Raw genomic sequence first — 13,812 nt, forward strand, 5'->3', positions numbered from 1 at the left:
GACTACTACAATCATAGTGTTGAGAAGATTGGATTCAAATATCCAATTTAATCGCTGATGTATCAACATTTGGTCATATCCCCAGATTGTTAAGTAAGCTTACTAGGGTTGATAGGTTTAATGAATTGATTGATCCATATATGAAAACGACAGTTGAAGCGTTAATTTCTATACTAACTTTATATTTGATTTTCAGATGACAAAAATGGTACACTGGCTGTTAATTCCGACGGAAGGGTCTTGTACACTGAAAATGGAACTACTGAAACCATCTGTTCATATGAATGGGATGATATCGATGCTGGAGTTTTATGTAGACATCTTGGGCTTGGAATGTCAGGAGGAGCCAAATATCTGCCGCGCGACTGGTCATATGATCGGGCTAATGCCTATGGCGTCTTTTGCATGGGTAACGAAACGGATGCCTTCGATTGTTATGTCAACGAGAACGACACAACACATGGAATGTGCTATCACATGGATGATGCAGCAGTTGATTGTCACCCTTATTCAATGCCGATGAACCAATTTTGGAGTAAGTCAAATTCATATATCGCTTACACTTACAAAGAGTCAAAATTGAATGTTGAAATATTGTCATTTGTTCGACTGATTGATTGTTGGTTGTTTACGATCTAGTGGGAAATTTTTCATGCATTTTGTGGACGATATTGTCATTAGATGATTGATATTTATTCGATTGATGTGAGCTTACTTCTCTAAAAGCAAAGATCGTCGTTTGATATATTATTTCTTCTAAATATCAAATATTCTGTGTACGTATTGGGTAGAATATGCATTTTTTTTTTATTATCAATGCTCCTTTATTTTGTTTATTCTGACATTTTACGAGAGGCAGTAAATAACTGTTGGCTTTATCGAAAAGGTTAGTTTAAAACTCCTCTTAAAAAACACCATTGCTCCCGAAAACCTCAAACAAAAGTATCGAGTTTGACTACAACAATCATAGTGTTGAGAAGATTGGATTCAAATATCCAATTTAATCGCTGATGTATCAACATTTGGCCATATCCACAGATTGTTAATTAAGCTTATTAGGGTTGATAGGTTTAATGAATTGATTGATCCATATATGAAAACGACAGTTGAAGCGTTAATTTCTATACTAACTTTATATTTGATTTTCAGATGACAAAAATGGTACACTGGCTGTTAATTCCGACGGAAGGGTCTTGTACACTGAACATGGAACTACTGAAACCATATGTTCATATGAATGGGATGATATCGATGCTGGAGTTTTATGTAGACATCTTGGGCTTGGAATGTCAGGAGGAGCCAAATATCTGCCGCGCGACTGGTCATATGATCGGGCTAATGCCTATGGCGTTTTTTGCATGGGTAACGAAACGGATGCATTCGATTGTTATGTCAACGAGAACGACACAACACATGGAATGTGCTATCACATGGATGATGCAGCAGTTGATTGTCACCCTTATTCAATGCCGATGAACCAATTTTGGAGTAAGTCAAATTCATATATCGCTTACACGTACAAAGAGTCAAAATTGAATGTTGAAATATTGTCATTTGATCGACTGATTGATTGTTGGTTGTTCACGATTTAGTGGGAAATTTTTCATGCTTTTTGTGGACGATATTGTCATAAGATGATTGATATTTATTCGATTGATGTGAGCTTACTTCTCTAAAAGCAAAGATCGTCGTTTGATATATTATTTCTTCTAAATATGAAATATTCTGTGTACGTATTGGGTAGAATATGCATTTTTTTTTTATTATCAATGCTCCTTTATTTTGTTTATTCTGACATTTTCCGAGAGGCAGTAAATAACTTTTGGCTTTATCGAAAAGGTTAGTTTAAAAATCCTCTTAAAACACCATTGCTCCCGAAAACCTCAAACAAAAGTATCGAGTTTGACTACTACAATCATAGTGTTGAGAAGATTGGATTCAAATATCCAATTTAATCGCTGATGTATCAACATTTGGTCATATCCCCAGATTGTTAAGTAAGCTTATTAGGGTTGATAGGTTTAATGAATTGATTGATCCATATATGAAAACGACAGTTGAAGTGTTAATTTCTATACTAACTTTATATTTGATTTTCAGATGACAAAAATGGTACACTGGCTGTTAATTCCGACGGAAGGGTCTTGTACACTGAAAATGGAACTACTGAAACCATCTGTTCATATGAATGGGATGATATCGATGCTGGAGTTTTATGTAGACATCTTGGGCTTGGAATGTCAGGAGGAGCCAAATATCTGCCGCGCGACTGGTCATATGATCGTGCTAATGCCTATGGCGTCTTTTGCATGGGTAACGAAACGGATGCCTTCGATTGTTATGTCAACGAGAACGACACAACACATGGAATGTGCTATCACATGGATGATGCAGCAGTTGATTGTCACCCTTATTCAATGCCGATGAACCAATTTTGGAGTAAGTCAAATTCATATATCGCTTACACTTACAAAGAGTCAAAATTGAATGTTGAAATATTGTCATTTGATCGACTGATTGATTGTTGGTTGTTTACGATCTAGTGGGAAATTTTTCATGCATTTTGTGGACGATATTGTCATTAGATGATTGATATTTATTCGATTGATGTGAGCTTACTTCTTTAAAAGCAAAGATCGTCGTTTGATATATTATTTCTTCTAAATATGAAATATTCTGTGTACGTATTGGGTAGAATATGCATTTTTTTTTTATTATCAATGCTCCTTTATTTTGTTTATTCTGACATTTCGCGAGAGGCAGTAAATAACTTTTGGCTTTATCGAAAAGGTTAGTTTAAAAATCCTCTTAAAACACCATTGCTCCCGAAAACCTCAAACAAAAGTATCGAGTTTGACTACTACAATCATAGTGTTGAGAAGATTGGATTCAAATATCCAATTTAATCGCTGATGTATCAACATTTGGTCATATCCCCAGATTGTTAAGTAAGCTTATTAGGGTTGATAGGTTTAATGAATTGATTGATCCATATATGAAAACGACAGTTGAAGCGTTAATTTCTATACTAACTTTATATTTGATTTTCAGATGACAAAAATGGTACACTGGCTGTTAATTCCGACGGAAGGGTCTTGTACACTGAAAATGGAACTACTGAAACCATCTGTTCATATGAATGGGATGATATCGATGCTGGAGTTTTATGTAGACATCTTGGGCTTGGAATGTCAGGAGGAGCCAAATATCTGCCGCGCGACTGGTCATATGATCGGGCTAATGCCTATGGCGTCTTTTGCATGGGTAACGAAACGGATGCCTTCGATTGTTATGTCAACGAGAATGACACAACACATGGAATGTGCTATCACATGGATGATGCAGCAGTTGATTGTCACCCTTATTCAATGCCGATGAACCAATTTTGGAGTAAGTCAAATTCATATATCGCTAACACTTACAAAGAGTCAAAATAGAATGTTGAAATATTGTCATTTTATCGACTGATTGATTGTGGGTTGCTTACGATCTAGGGGGAAATTTTTCATGCATTTTGTGGACGATATTGTCATAAGATGATTGATATTCATTCGATTGATGTGAGCTTACTTTTTTTTAATGCAAAATTCATCGTTTGATATCAGATTATTTCTTCTAAATATGAAATATTCTGTGTACGTATTGGGTAGAATATGCATTTTTTTTTATTATCAATGCTCCTTTATTTTGTTTATTCTTACATTTTCCGAGAGGCAGTAAATAACTTTTGGCTTTATCGAAAAGGTTAGTTTAAAAATCCTCTTAAAACACCATTGCTCCCGAAAACCTCAAACAAAAGTATCGAGTTTGACTACTAAAATCATAGTGTTGAGAAGATTGGATTCAAATATCCGATTTAATCGCTGATGTATCAACATTTGGCCATATTCACAGATTGTTAATAAAGCTTATTAGGGTTGATAGGTTTAATGAATTGATTGATCCATATATGAAAACGACAGTTGAAGCATTATTTTCTATACTAACTTTATATTTGATTTTCAGATGACAAAAAAGGTACACTGGCTGTTAATTCCGACGGAAGGGTCTTGTACACTGAAAATGGAACTACTGAAACCATCTGTTCATATGAATGGGATGATATCGATGCTGGAGTTTTATGTAGACATCTTGGGCTTGGAATGTCAGGAGGAGCCAAATATCTGCCGCGCGACTGGTCATATGATCGGGCTAATGCCTATGGCGTCTTTTGCATGGGTAACGAAACGGATGCCTTCGATTGTTATGTCAACGAGAACGACACAACACATGGAATGTGCTATCACATGGATGATGCAGCAGTTGATTGTCACCCTTATTCAATGCCGATGAACCAATTTTGGAGTAAGTCAAATTCATATATCGCTAACACTTACAAAGAGTCAAAATAGAATGTTGAAATATTGTCATTTTATCGACTGATTGATTGTGGGTTGCTTACGATCTAGGGGGAAATTTTTCATGCATTTTGTGGACGATATTGTCATAAGATGATTGATATTCATTCGATTGATGTGAGCTTACTTTTTTTTAATGCAAAATTCATCGTTTGATATCAGATTATTTCTTCTAAATATGAAATATTCTGTGTACGTATTGGGTAGAATATGCATTTTTTTTTTATTATCAATGCTCCTTTATTTTGTTTATTCTTACATTTTCCGAGAGGCAGTAAATAACTTTTGGCTTTATCGAAAAGGTTAGTTTAAAAATCCTCTTAAAACACCATTGCTCCCGAAAACCTCAAACAAAAGTATCGAGTTTGACTACTAAAATCATAGTGTTGAGAAGATTGGATTCAAATATCCGATTTAATCGCTGATGTATCAACATTTGGCCATATTCACAGATTGTTAATAAAGCTTATTAGGGTTGATAGGTTTAATGAATTGATTGATCCATATATGAAAACGACAGTTGAAGCATTATTTTCTATACTAACTTTATATTTGATTTTCAGATGACAAAAAAGGTACACTGGCTGTTAATTCCGACGGAAGGGTCTTGTACACTGAAAATGGAACTACTGAAACCATCTGTTCATATGAATGGGATGATATCGATGCTGGAGTTTTATGTAGACATCTTGGGCTTGGAATGTCAGGAGGAGCCAAATATCTGCCGCGCGACTGGTCATATGATCGGGCTAATGCCTATGGCGTCTTTTGCATGGGTAACGAAACGGATGCCTTCGATTGTTATGTCAACGAGAACGACACAACACATGGAATGTGCTATCAGATGGATGATGCAGCAGTTGATTGTCACCCTTATTCAATGCCGATGAACCAATTTTGGAGTAAGTCAAATTCATATATCGCTAACACTTACAAAGAGTCAAAATAGAATGTTGAAATATTGTCATTTTATCGACTGATTGATTGTTGGTTGCTTACGATCTAGGGGGAAATTTTTCATGCATTTTGTGGACGATATTGTCATAAGATGATTGATATTCATTCGATTGATGTGAGCTTACTTTTTTTTAATGCAAAATTCATCGTTTGATATCAGATTATTTCTTTTAAAAATCAAATATTCTGTGTACGTATTGGGTAGAATATGCCTTTTTTTAAATTATCAATGCTCTTTTATTTTGTTTATTCTTACATTTTCCAGGAGGCAGTAAATAACTTTTGGCCTTATCGAAAAACAGTTAGTTTAAAAATCCTTTTAAAACACCATTGCTCTCGAAAACCTAATACAAAAGTATCTAGTATGACTACTACAATCATTGTGTTGAGAAGATTGGATTCAAATATCCGATTAAGTCGCTGATCTATCAACGTTTGTCCATATCTACAGATTGTTAATTGAGTTTATTAGGGTTGATAGGTTAAATTGAATTGATTAATCCATATATGAAAACGACAGTTTAAACAATAATTTCTATACTAACTTTATATTTGGATTTTCAGACGACAAAACTGGTACACTGGCTGTTAATTCTGATGGAAGGGTCTTGTACACTGAAAATGGAACTACTGAAACCATCTGTTCATATGAATGGGATGATATCGATGCTGGAGTTTTATGTAGACATCTTGGGCTTGGAATGTCAGGAGGAGCCAAATATCTGCCGCGCGACTGGTCATATGATCGGGCTAATGCCTATGGCGTCTTTTGCATGGGTAACGAAACGGATGCCTTCGATTGTTATGTCAACGAGAACGACACAACAAATGGAATGTGTTATCAGATGGATGATGCAGCAGTTGAGTGCAACAGTAGGTTATTTTAATATATTTTGAAATAATTTAATTTTGGATGGCTTACAGTGTTTTGTCTATCGCTGAAATACATAATTTTGTTATGTGACAGTGACATCGTCAACGTCTTTTCATGGTTTACTTCGGCCTAAAATGGAATTTAAATTTTATTTATAAGGAATGACTGTAATATTTTTTTTTAATGTTATTTCTTCATAAACAGAAAAATATATTATAGTCGTTCCTTAAAAAGATTTTTTTTTACCTTTCGTCACATTTAGTCTGTTCGTGACATTTATTCCGGGCTTGATTACTTTTGTAGTTAAATTGTTCTGTTCAGCATAACTGGAGAGGCGTTTATTGTCGAAAAGCTCATCTTGTGTAGAACAATATCGGTACCGTTAATACTATTTTTAATGCTATACATTAAAGCATTATTTACTTTACAATGATCTACAATTATATCGGGAATGATGTTATTTCTAGATGATAGTAAACAAAGTTGGTTTTGTATACCATACTGATATAAGGCTGTGATAGCATTCCACTTATATAATCAAGTGTTGTAATGTCTTATCAAGAGTAAATATAGTTGGTTTTTCAAACATAAATAATGATGTGTTAAACAGAAAATACTGTTATGCATAACATTTATCATAACAAGAGTGCACACGCTGAAATGTCTCGCCTTCTACACTAATCATTGATATTATGTTGATAGTCCTAAGTAAAAAGCTAAGCTTTATAACAACTGTACCATAAACTTAACATTAACCAAGATAACTAAACAAAGACCAATGAACCTTGAAAATGAGGTCAAGGTCAGATGAACCATGCCAGGCAGACATGTACAGCTAACAATGCTTCTATACAACATATATAGTTGACCTATTACTTATAGTTTAAGAAAAATAGACCAAAACACAAAAACTTAACACTGTGCAATGATCCGTGAAAATGAGGTCACGGTCAAATAAAACCTGCGCGACTGACATAAAGATCATAAAATATTTCCATACACCAAATATAGTTGACCTATGGCATATAGTATAAGATAAAAAGACCAAAACTCAAAAACTTAACTTTGACCACTGAACCATGAAAATGAGGTCAAGGTCACATGACATCTGCTCGCTAGACATGTACACCTTACAATCATTCCATACAACAAATATAGTAGACCTATTGCATATAGTATGAGAACAACAGACCAAAACACAAAAATTTAACTACAACCACTGAACCATGAAAATGAGGTCAAGGTCAGATGACACCTGCCAGTTGGACATGTACACCTTACAGTCCTTCCATACACCCAATATACTAGCCCTATTGCTTATAGTATCTAAGATATGGACTTGACCACCAAAACTTAACCTTGTTCACTGATCCATGAAATGAGGTCGAGGTCAAGTGAAAACTGTCTGACAGACATGAGGACCTTGCAAGGTACGCACATATCAAATATGGTTATCCTATTACTTATAATAAGAGAGAATTCAACATTACAAAAAATTTGAACTTTTTTTTCAAGTGGTCACTGAACCATGAAAATGAGGTCAAGGACATTGGACATGTGACTGACGGAAACTTCGTAACATGAGGCATCTATATACAAAGTATGAAGCATCCAGGTCTTCCACCTTCTAAAATATAAAGCTTTTAAGAAGTTAGCTAACGCCGCCGCCGTAGCCGCCGCCGCCGCCGTAGCCGCCGCCGCCGCCGCCGGATCACTATCCCTATGTCGAGCTTTCTGCAACAAAAGTTGCAGGCTCGACAAAAATGTAAATGACATATAACCTCTTTTAAGTGTTGCTTTATACTGAAACGTGTGCTTAATCAACATTCGACAAAGACTTATTATATATTTGAATTTGACATAAAATAATATTTGATATTTAAAAATCAGACAATTATTACGTAAATAAGATTGTTTAATTAAGTTGTGAATTTGCATGACCATTTTTTGTTCAATCAAGCGTTGTTTTTGTTTTTTTTATCTTCCATGAAAGTAATAACTGTTTGATATTTTTGCAGGTCACATGTCATCAACATCTGTACAAAGTACTTTGATGTATTCTACGTCTTCTGTTTACAACATTCAACCAACATCTATGAATTCCAATATGGTATTTCAGTCTGCTATGAGTACACTGCAAATGCTTTCAAGTAACTACATGGGAATGAATCCCTCTCAGCTGTCATCAAGCAACTATATGCAACAATCCAATATACAGCCTTCGTATAGCACAATTTCAGTTTCAAATAACATTCCAAATCAAAGTACAATTGGATTACAACAAATAACTACACAGATTATGCAAAGCAACTCTATGTCACTTGCATCAAGTAGTTACAATGGGCTGTCAGTTATGCATCCAATCCAGACAACTCCATCAGTGCTTCCGCAAAGCATGTCGCAATTTGTTCAAAATACACCAACAACGCCATCAGTTAGCAGCATAAATCCATCTCATATGTTGCAGAACAGTCAGGCTTATGCTAGTGGAAGCTCATTAACTCAGCAAAGTGTGTCTCAGATTATTCATAGTTCACAAACCACTCCAACATTCAGTAGCATAGCTGGATCTCCTCTGGTGTATTATAGCCAAGCACCTGCTTTGACAACATCAGTACCTCCGCACACTATGTCGCATCTAATCCAAAATACACCAACATCACTATCATTAAGCAGCATTAATGGATCTCCTCTTGTGCAAAATAGCCAGGCACCTGTTTTGACAACATCAGTACCACCACAATCTATGTCTCATGTTATCCAAAATACACCAACCACACCCGCATTCAGTAGCATTATAGGATCGTCTATAATGGGCAATAGCCAGACACCTGCTTTGACAGCATCAATACCTCCACACAGTATGTCTCATGTTATCCAAAATACACCAACCACACCCGCATTCAGTAGCATAATAGGATCGTCTATAATGGGCAATAGTCAGGCACCTGCTTTGACAGCATCAATACCTCCATACAGTGTGTCTCATGTTATCCAAAATACACCAACCACTCCAGCATTCAGTAGTATGATAGGATCGTCTATGATGGGCAATACCCAGGCACCTGCTTTGACAACATCAGTTCCTCCACAGACTATGTCTCATGTTATTCAAACTACACCAACATCAATAACATTGAGCAGCATTAATGGATCTCCTTTGGTACAAAATAGCCATGCACCTGTTTTGACAACATCAGTTCCTCCACAGACTATGTCTCATGTTATCCAAACTACACCAACAACAATAGCATTTAGCAACATTAATGGATCTCCTCTGGTGCAAAATAGTCAGGCACCTGCATTGACAACATCAGTACCACCGCAATCTATGTCTCATGTTATCCAAACTACACCAACAACAATACCATTGAGCAGCATTAATGGATCTCCTTTGGTACAAAATAGCCAGGCACCTGTTTTGACAACATCAGTACCACCCCAATCTATGTCTCATGTTATCCAAAATACACCAGCCACACCCGCATTCAGTAGCATTTTAGGATCGTCTATAATGGGCAATAGCCAGACACCTGCTTTGACAGCATCAATACCTCCACACAGTATGTCTCATGTTATCCAAAATACACCAACCACTCCAGCATTCAGTAGTATTATAGGATCGTCTATGCTGGGCAATACCCAGGCACCTGCTTTGACAACATCAATACCTCCAAACACTATGTCTCATGTTATTCAAACTACACCAACAACAATAACATTGAGCAGCATTAATGGATCTCCTTTGGTACAAAAAAGCCAGGCACCTGTTTTGACAACATCAGTACCTCCACAGACTATGTCTCATGTTATCCAAACTACACCAACAACAATAGCATTTAGCAACATTAATGGATCTCCTTTGGTACAAAATAGCCAGGCACCTGTTTTGACAACATCAGTACCTCCACAGACTATGTCTCAAGTTATCCAAAATACACCAACATCAATAGCATTTAGCAGCATTAATAGATCACCTCTGGTACAAAATAGCCAGGCACCTGCTTTGACAACATCAGTACCTCCGCACAGTATGTCTCATGTTATTCAAACCTTACCAACATCAATAGCATTTAGCAGCATTAATGGATCTCCTCTGGTGCAAAATAGCCAGGCACCTGCATTGACAACATCAGTACCATCGCAATCTATGTCTCATGTTATCCAAAATACACCAACCACTCCAGCATTCAGTAGCATTATAGGAACGTCTATAATGGGAAATAGCCAGGCACCTGCTTTGACAGCATCAATACCTGCAAACACTATGTCTCATGTTATCCAAAGTTCACCAACATCAATAACATTGAGCAGCATTAATGGATCTCCTCGAGTGCAAAGTAGCCATGCACCTGCTTTAACAACATCAGTACCACCGCAATCTATGTCTCATGTTATCCAAAATACACCAACCACTCCCGCATTAAGTAGCATTATAGGATCGTCTATGATGGGAAATACCAAGGCACCTGCTTTGACAACATCAATACCTGCAAACACTATGTCTCATGTTATCCAAACTACACCAACAACAATAACATTGAGCAGCATTAATGGATCTCCTTTGGTACAAAATAGCCAAGCACCTGTTTTGACAACATCAGTACCTCAACAGACTATGTCTCAGGTTATCCAAAATACACCAACATCAATAGCATTTAGCAGCATTAATAGATCACCTCTGGTACAAAATAGCCAGGCACCTGCTTTGACAACATCAGTACCTCCGCACAGTATGTCTCATGTTATTCAAACTTCGCCAACATCAATAGCATTTAGCAGCATTTATGGATCTCCTCTGGTGCAAAATAGCCAGGCACTTGCATTGACAACATCAGTACCACCGCAATCTATGTCTCATGTTATCCAAAATACACCAACCACTCCAGCATTCAGTAGCATTATAGGATCGTCTATGATGAGCAATAGCCAGGCACCTGCTTTGACAACATCAATACCTCGTCACACGATGTCTCAGGTTATCCAAAATACGCCAACCACTCTAGCATTCAGTAGCATTATCGGATCGTCTTTAATGGGCAATAGCCAGGCACCTGCTTTGACAACATCAGTACTTCCGCAAACTATGTCTCAGGTTATCCAAAATACACAAACCACTCTAGCATTCAGTAGCATTATAGGATCGTCTATAATGAGCAATAGCCAGGCACCTGCTTTGACAACATCAATACCTCCTCACACGATGTCTCAGGTTATCCAAAATACACCAATAACACCATCATTTAGCAGCATTAATGGATCTCCTCTAGTGCAAAATAGCCAGACACCTGCTTTGAAAACATCTGTATCTCCACACACTATGTCACAGGTTACCCAAAATACACCAACCACTCCAGCATTCAGTACCATTGTCGGATCGTTTGTTATGAGTAATAGCCTATCAACTGATTTGACAACTGTAGTACCTCCAAACACTACATCTCAAATTATTCATAATACACCGATTACACCTGCATCGAGCAGTGTAAACGTACCTACTTTAATACAAACAACGCAGTCATCTATAGTTAGTGCCTCTATACCTCTTCAAACCACTCAGCCAATCCAAAATACACCGACTACACCTGCATCAAGCAGTGTAAATGGAGCTCCATCAACCCAGCCTACAACGTCCTCTACAACTTCTCATTCTACAACAATAACTTCATCGTCGACTTCAAGTTCTGTAAATACCGCATCTTCTCAACAAACGACCCAAACAACCCAGCCTACAACGTCCTCTACAACTTCTCATTCTACAACAATAACTTCATCGTCGACTTCAAGTTCTGTAAATACCGCATCTTCTCAACAAACGACCCAAACAACCCAGCCTACAACGTCCTCTACAACTTCTCATTCTACAACAATAACTTCATCGTCGACTTCAAGTTCTGTAAATACCGCATCTTCTCAACAAACGACCCAAACATCGTCTAATATGAGTTCAAACTCCTCTACAACGACACAATCAAGTCTATCAAATAATCTTGGATCAGGCAGTAAGTATATCTTTTTCAATTTGTCACAGCACACATCTAATGTACTGTAAATTATTTTCTTTCAAGTTTTACAATTCATTTTAAAAGGTATGAAAACACAAACAAAAAAACCCCGAACATAACTATGAATTATAAGCACTGCATTGCGTTTTCTTGCGAAAAAGAAATATATGAAAATAGTTTGTGTTATAAAACAGCTTGTTAAATTAACTAAATACTTTTAAAGGTTTCCTTTATGTTTCTAAAATAAAAAAAAAAAACAAAAAAAAAACAGGCAAAATTTATTTGAAATTGAGATATTTACAGGTCTTGCATTAAAAATAAGGACCACGAGGTAAACAAGTCGAAAATATTAAACCAAACAACCAACAGGATGGCAAATCTTATGCCAATTAGAAAGCTATTGACATTCAACAGAAAGATCATATTACTCTAACGAAAAATATATCTTGCAAAAAGTAAAATTACAAAAATATTGAACTCCGAAGAATTTTCAAAACCAAAAGCTCAAATACATCAAACGAATGGACAACAACCGTCATATTCCTGACTCGGTACAGGCATTTTCTTATTAAACCTGGTTTAATGCAAGTAAACATTTATCTTGTTATAGGTTCATCTGTATGGTCGTTCTTCAGCACAAAGATGATGATTCTTACAGTTCTTATGATGATAGCAATCCAGAAAATGTTTTGCAGAGATGCTTGAAAGTAAAACATAGCTTTTCGTGATATTCATTTGTAAAAATGAAAAATCAAATGTGATATATCAGATATTTATATACAGTAACTGTTCATAAATGAAAATTAGAAGTTTGAATGCAGATTTTGTTATTGAATTATCAATTTATCAAATCAATCATGTTTTAAAAAAATGTAGAACCAAAGAAACAAGGTTACATACACAATAGCTTTAACTGAAAACTAAATTATAACAAGAACACCAATTGCAGTTTTGTAAGAAATAAATTGCAATGTTAGTTATATTTGGTGTAAGTATAAATTTGTTAAAATGAAATTATGCTTTGTTCGTCTTTTTTATCTGAATAAGGAACTTCTGTCATATTGCTATAAAAGGATATAGATAAATTAAACCCTTGGTTAAAAGTTGGTTTTTTTTATCAAAGGGTTACATACCCATGGTAAAGGAAGATGAACAACAGAATTTTAATTCCTGATCACGTAAACCCCAGTTAAAAATTTAACCTAGGGTTTTAACCAAGTAATGTGTACCGGGTCCAAAAATAATTTTTCAAATACAGCTACACTGGATATTGTACCAAATATTTTGAATTAAGTCACTCTTTGAATACTTTATACCGGTAGCTAAAACAATTACAATAGCAGCATTACTGCCGGGTTGCAATCTTATCTGATTTGTCGTAAAAGAAACATGTTTGTCTTCGAGTGCAAAGAAGATTGTAAAAGTCTGCCGAAATTTTATTTCAATGATGCAAAAATCTGCCCAAAGTTCAGTCTATTTATTGTTGATGTGAACTTAACTTTAGATTTATTGATCCCTAAATGGATTCAGGCTAGTTTGGTAGGAAGTATTTTAATGTGGCTTGAAGTATTTGTGTCCT

The 13,812-nt window shown here is 36.0% G+C and overlaps 1 protein-coding gene across 1 annotated transcript in view; it reads left to right on the forward strand.

Moving 5' to 3' along the window:
- The window catches only part of LOC139511986 (uncharacterized), a 34,064-nt gene extending 20,817 nt beyond the window's left edge, over positions 1 to 13,247 (forward strand). Inside the window, exons 18-26 of the mRNA XM_071299290.1 lie at positions 197 to 535; positions 1,150 to 1,488; positions 2,101 to 2,439; positions 3,052 to 3,390; positions 4,006 to 4,344; positions 4,961 to 5,303; positions 5,875 to 6,227; positions 8,247 to 12,230; positions 12,844 to 13,247. Of these exons, the coding sequence (XP_071155391.1) occupies positions 197 to 535; positions 1,150 to 1,488; positions 2,101 to 2,439; positions 3,052 to 3,390; positions 4,006 to 4,344; positions 4,961 to 5,303; positions 5,875 to 6,227; positions 8,247 to 12,230; positions 12,844 to 12,938 (6,470 nt within the window). The 3' untranslated portion in view covers positions 12,939 to 13,247. The remainder of the gene's footprint in view (positions 1 to 196; positions 536 to 1,149; positions 1,489 to 2,100; positions 2,440 to 3,051; positions 3,391 to 4,005; positions 4,345 to 4,960; positions 5,304 to 5,874; positions 6,228 to 8,246; positions 12,231 to 12,843) is intronic.
- Positions 13,248 to 13,812: the final 565 nt, after the last annotated feature.

This window comes from Mytilus edulis, chromosome 1, assembly GCF_963676685.1.
Source record: "Mytilus edulis chromosome 1, xbMytEdul2.2, whole genome shotgun sequence".
Lineage (NCBI taxonomy): Eukaryota > Metazoa > Mollusca > Bivalvia > Mytilida > Mytilidae > Mytilus > Mytilus edulis.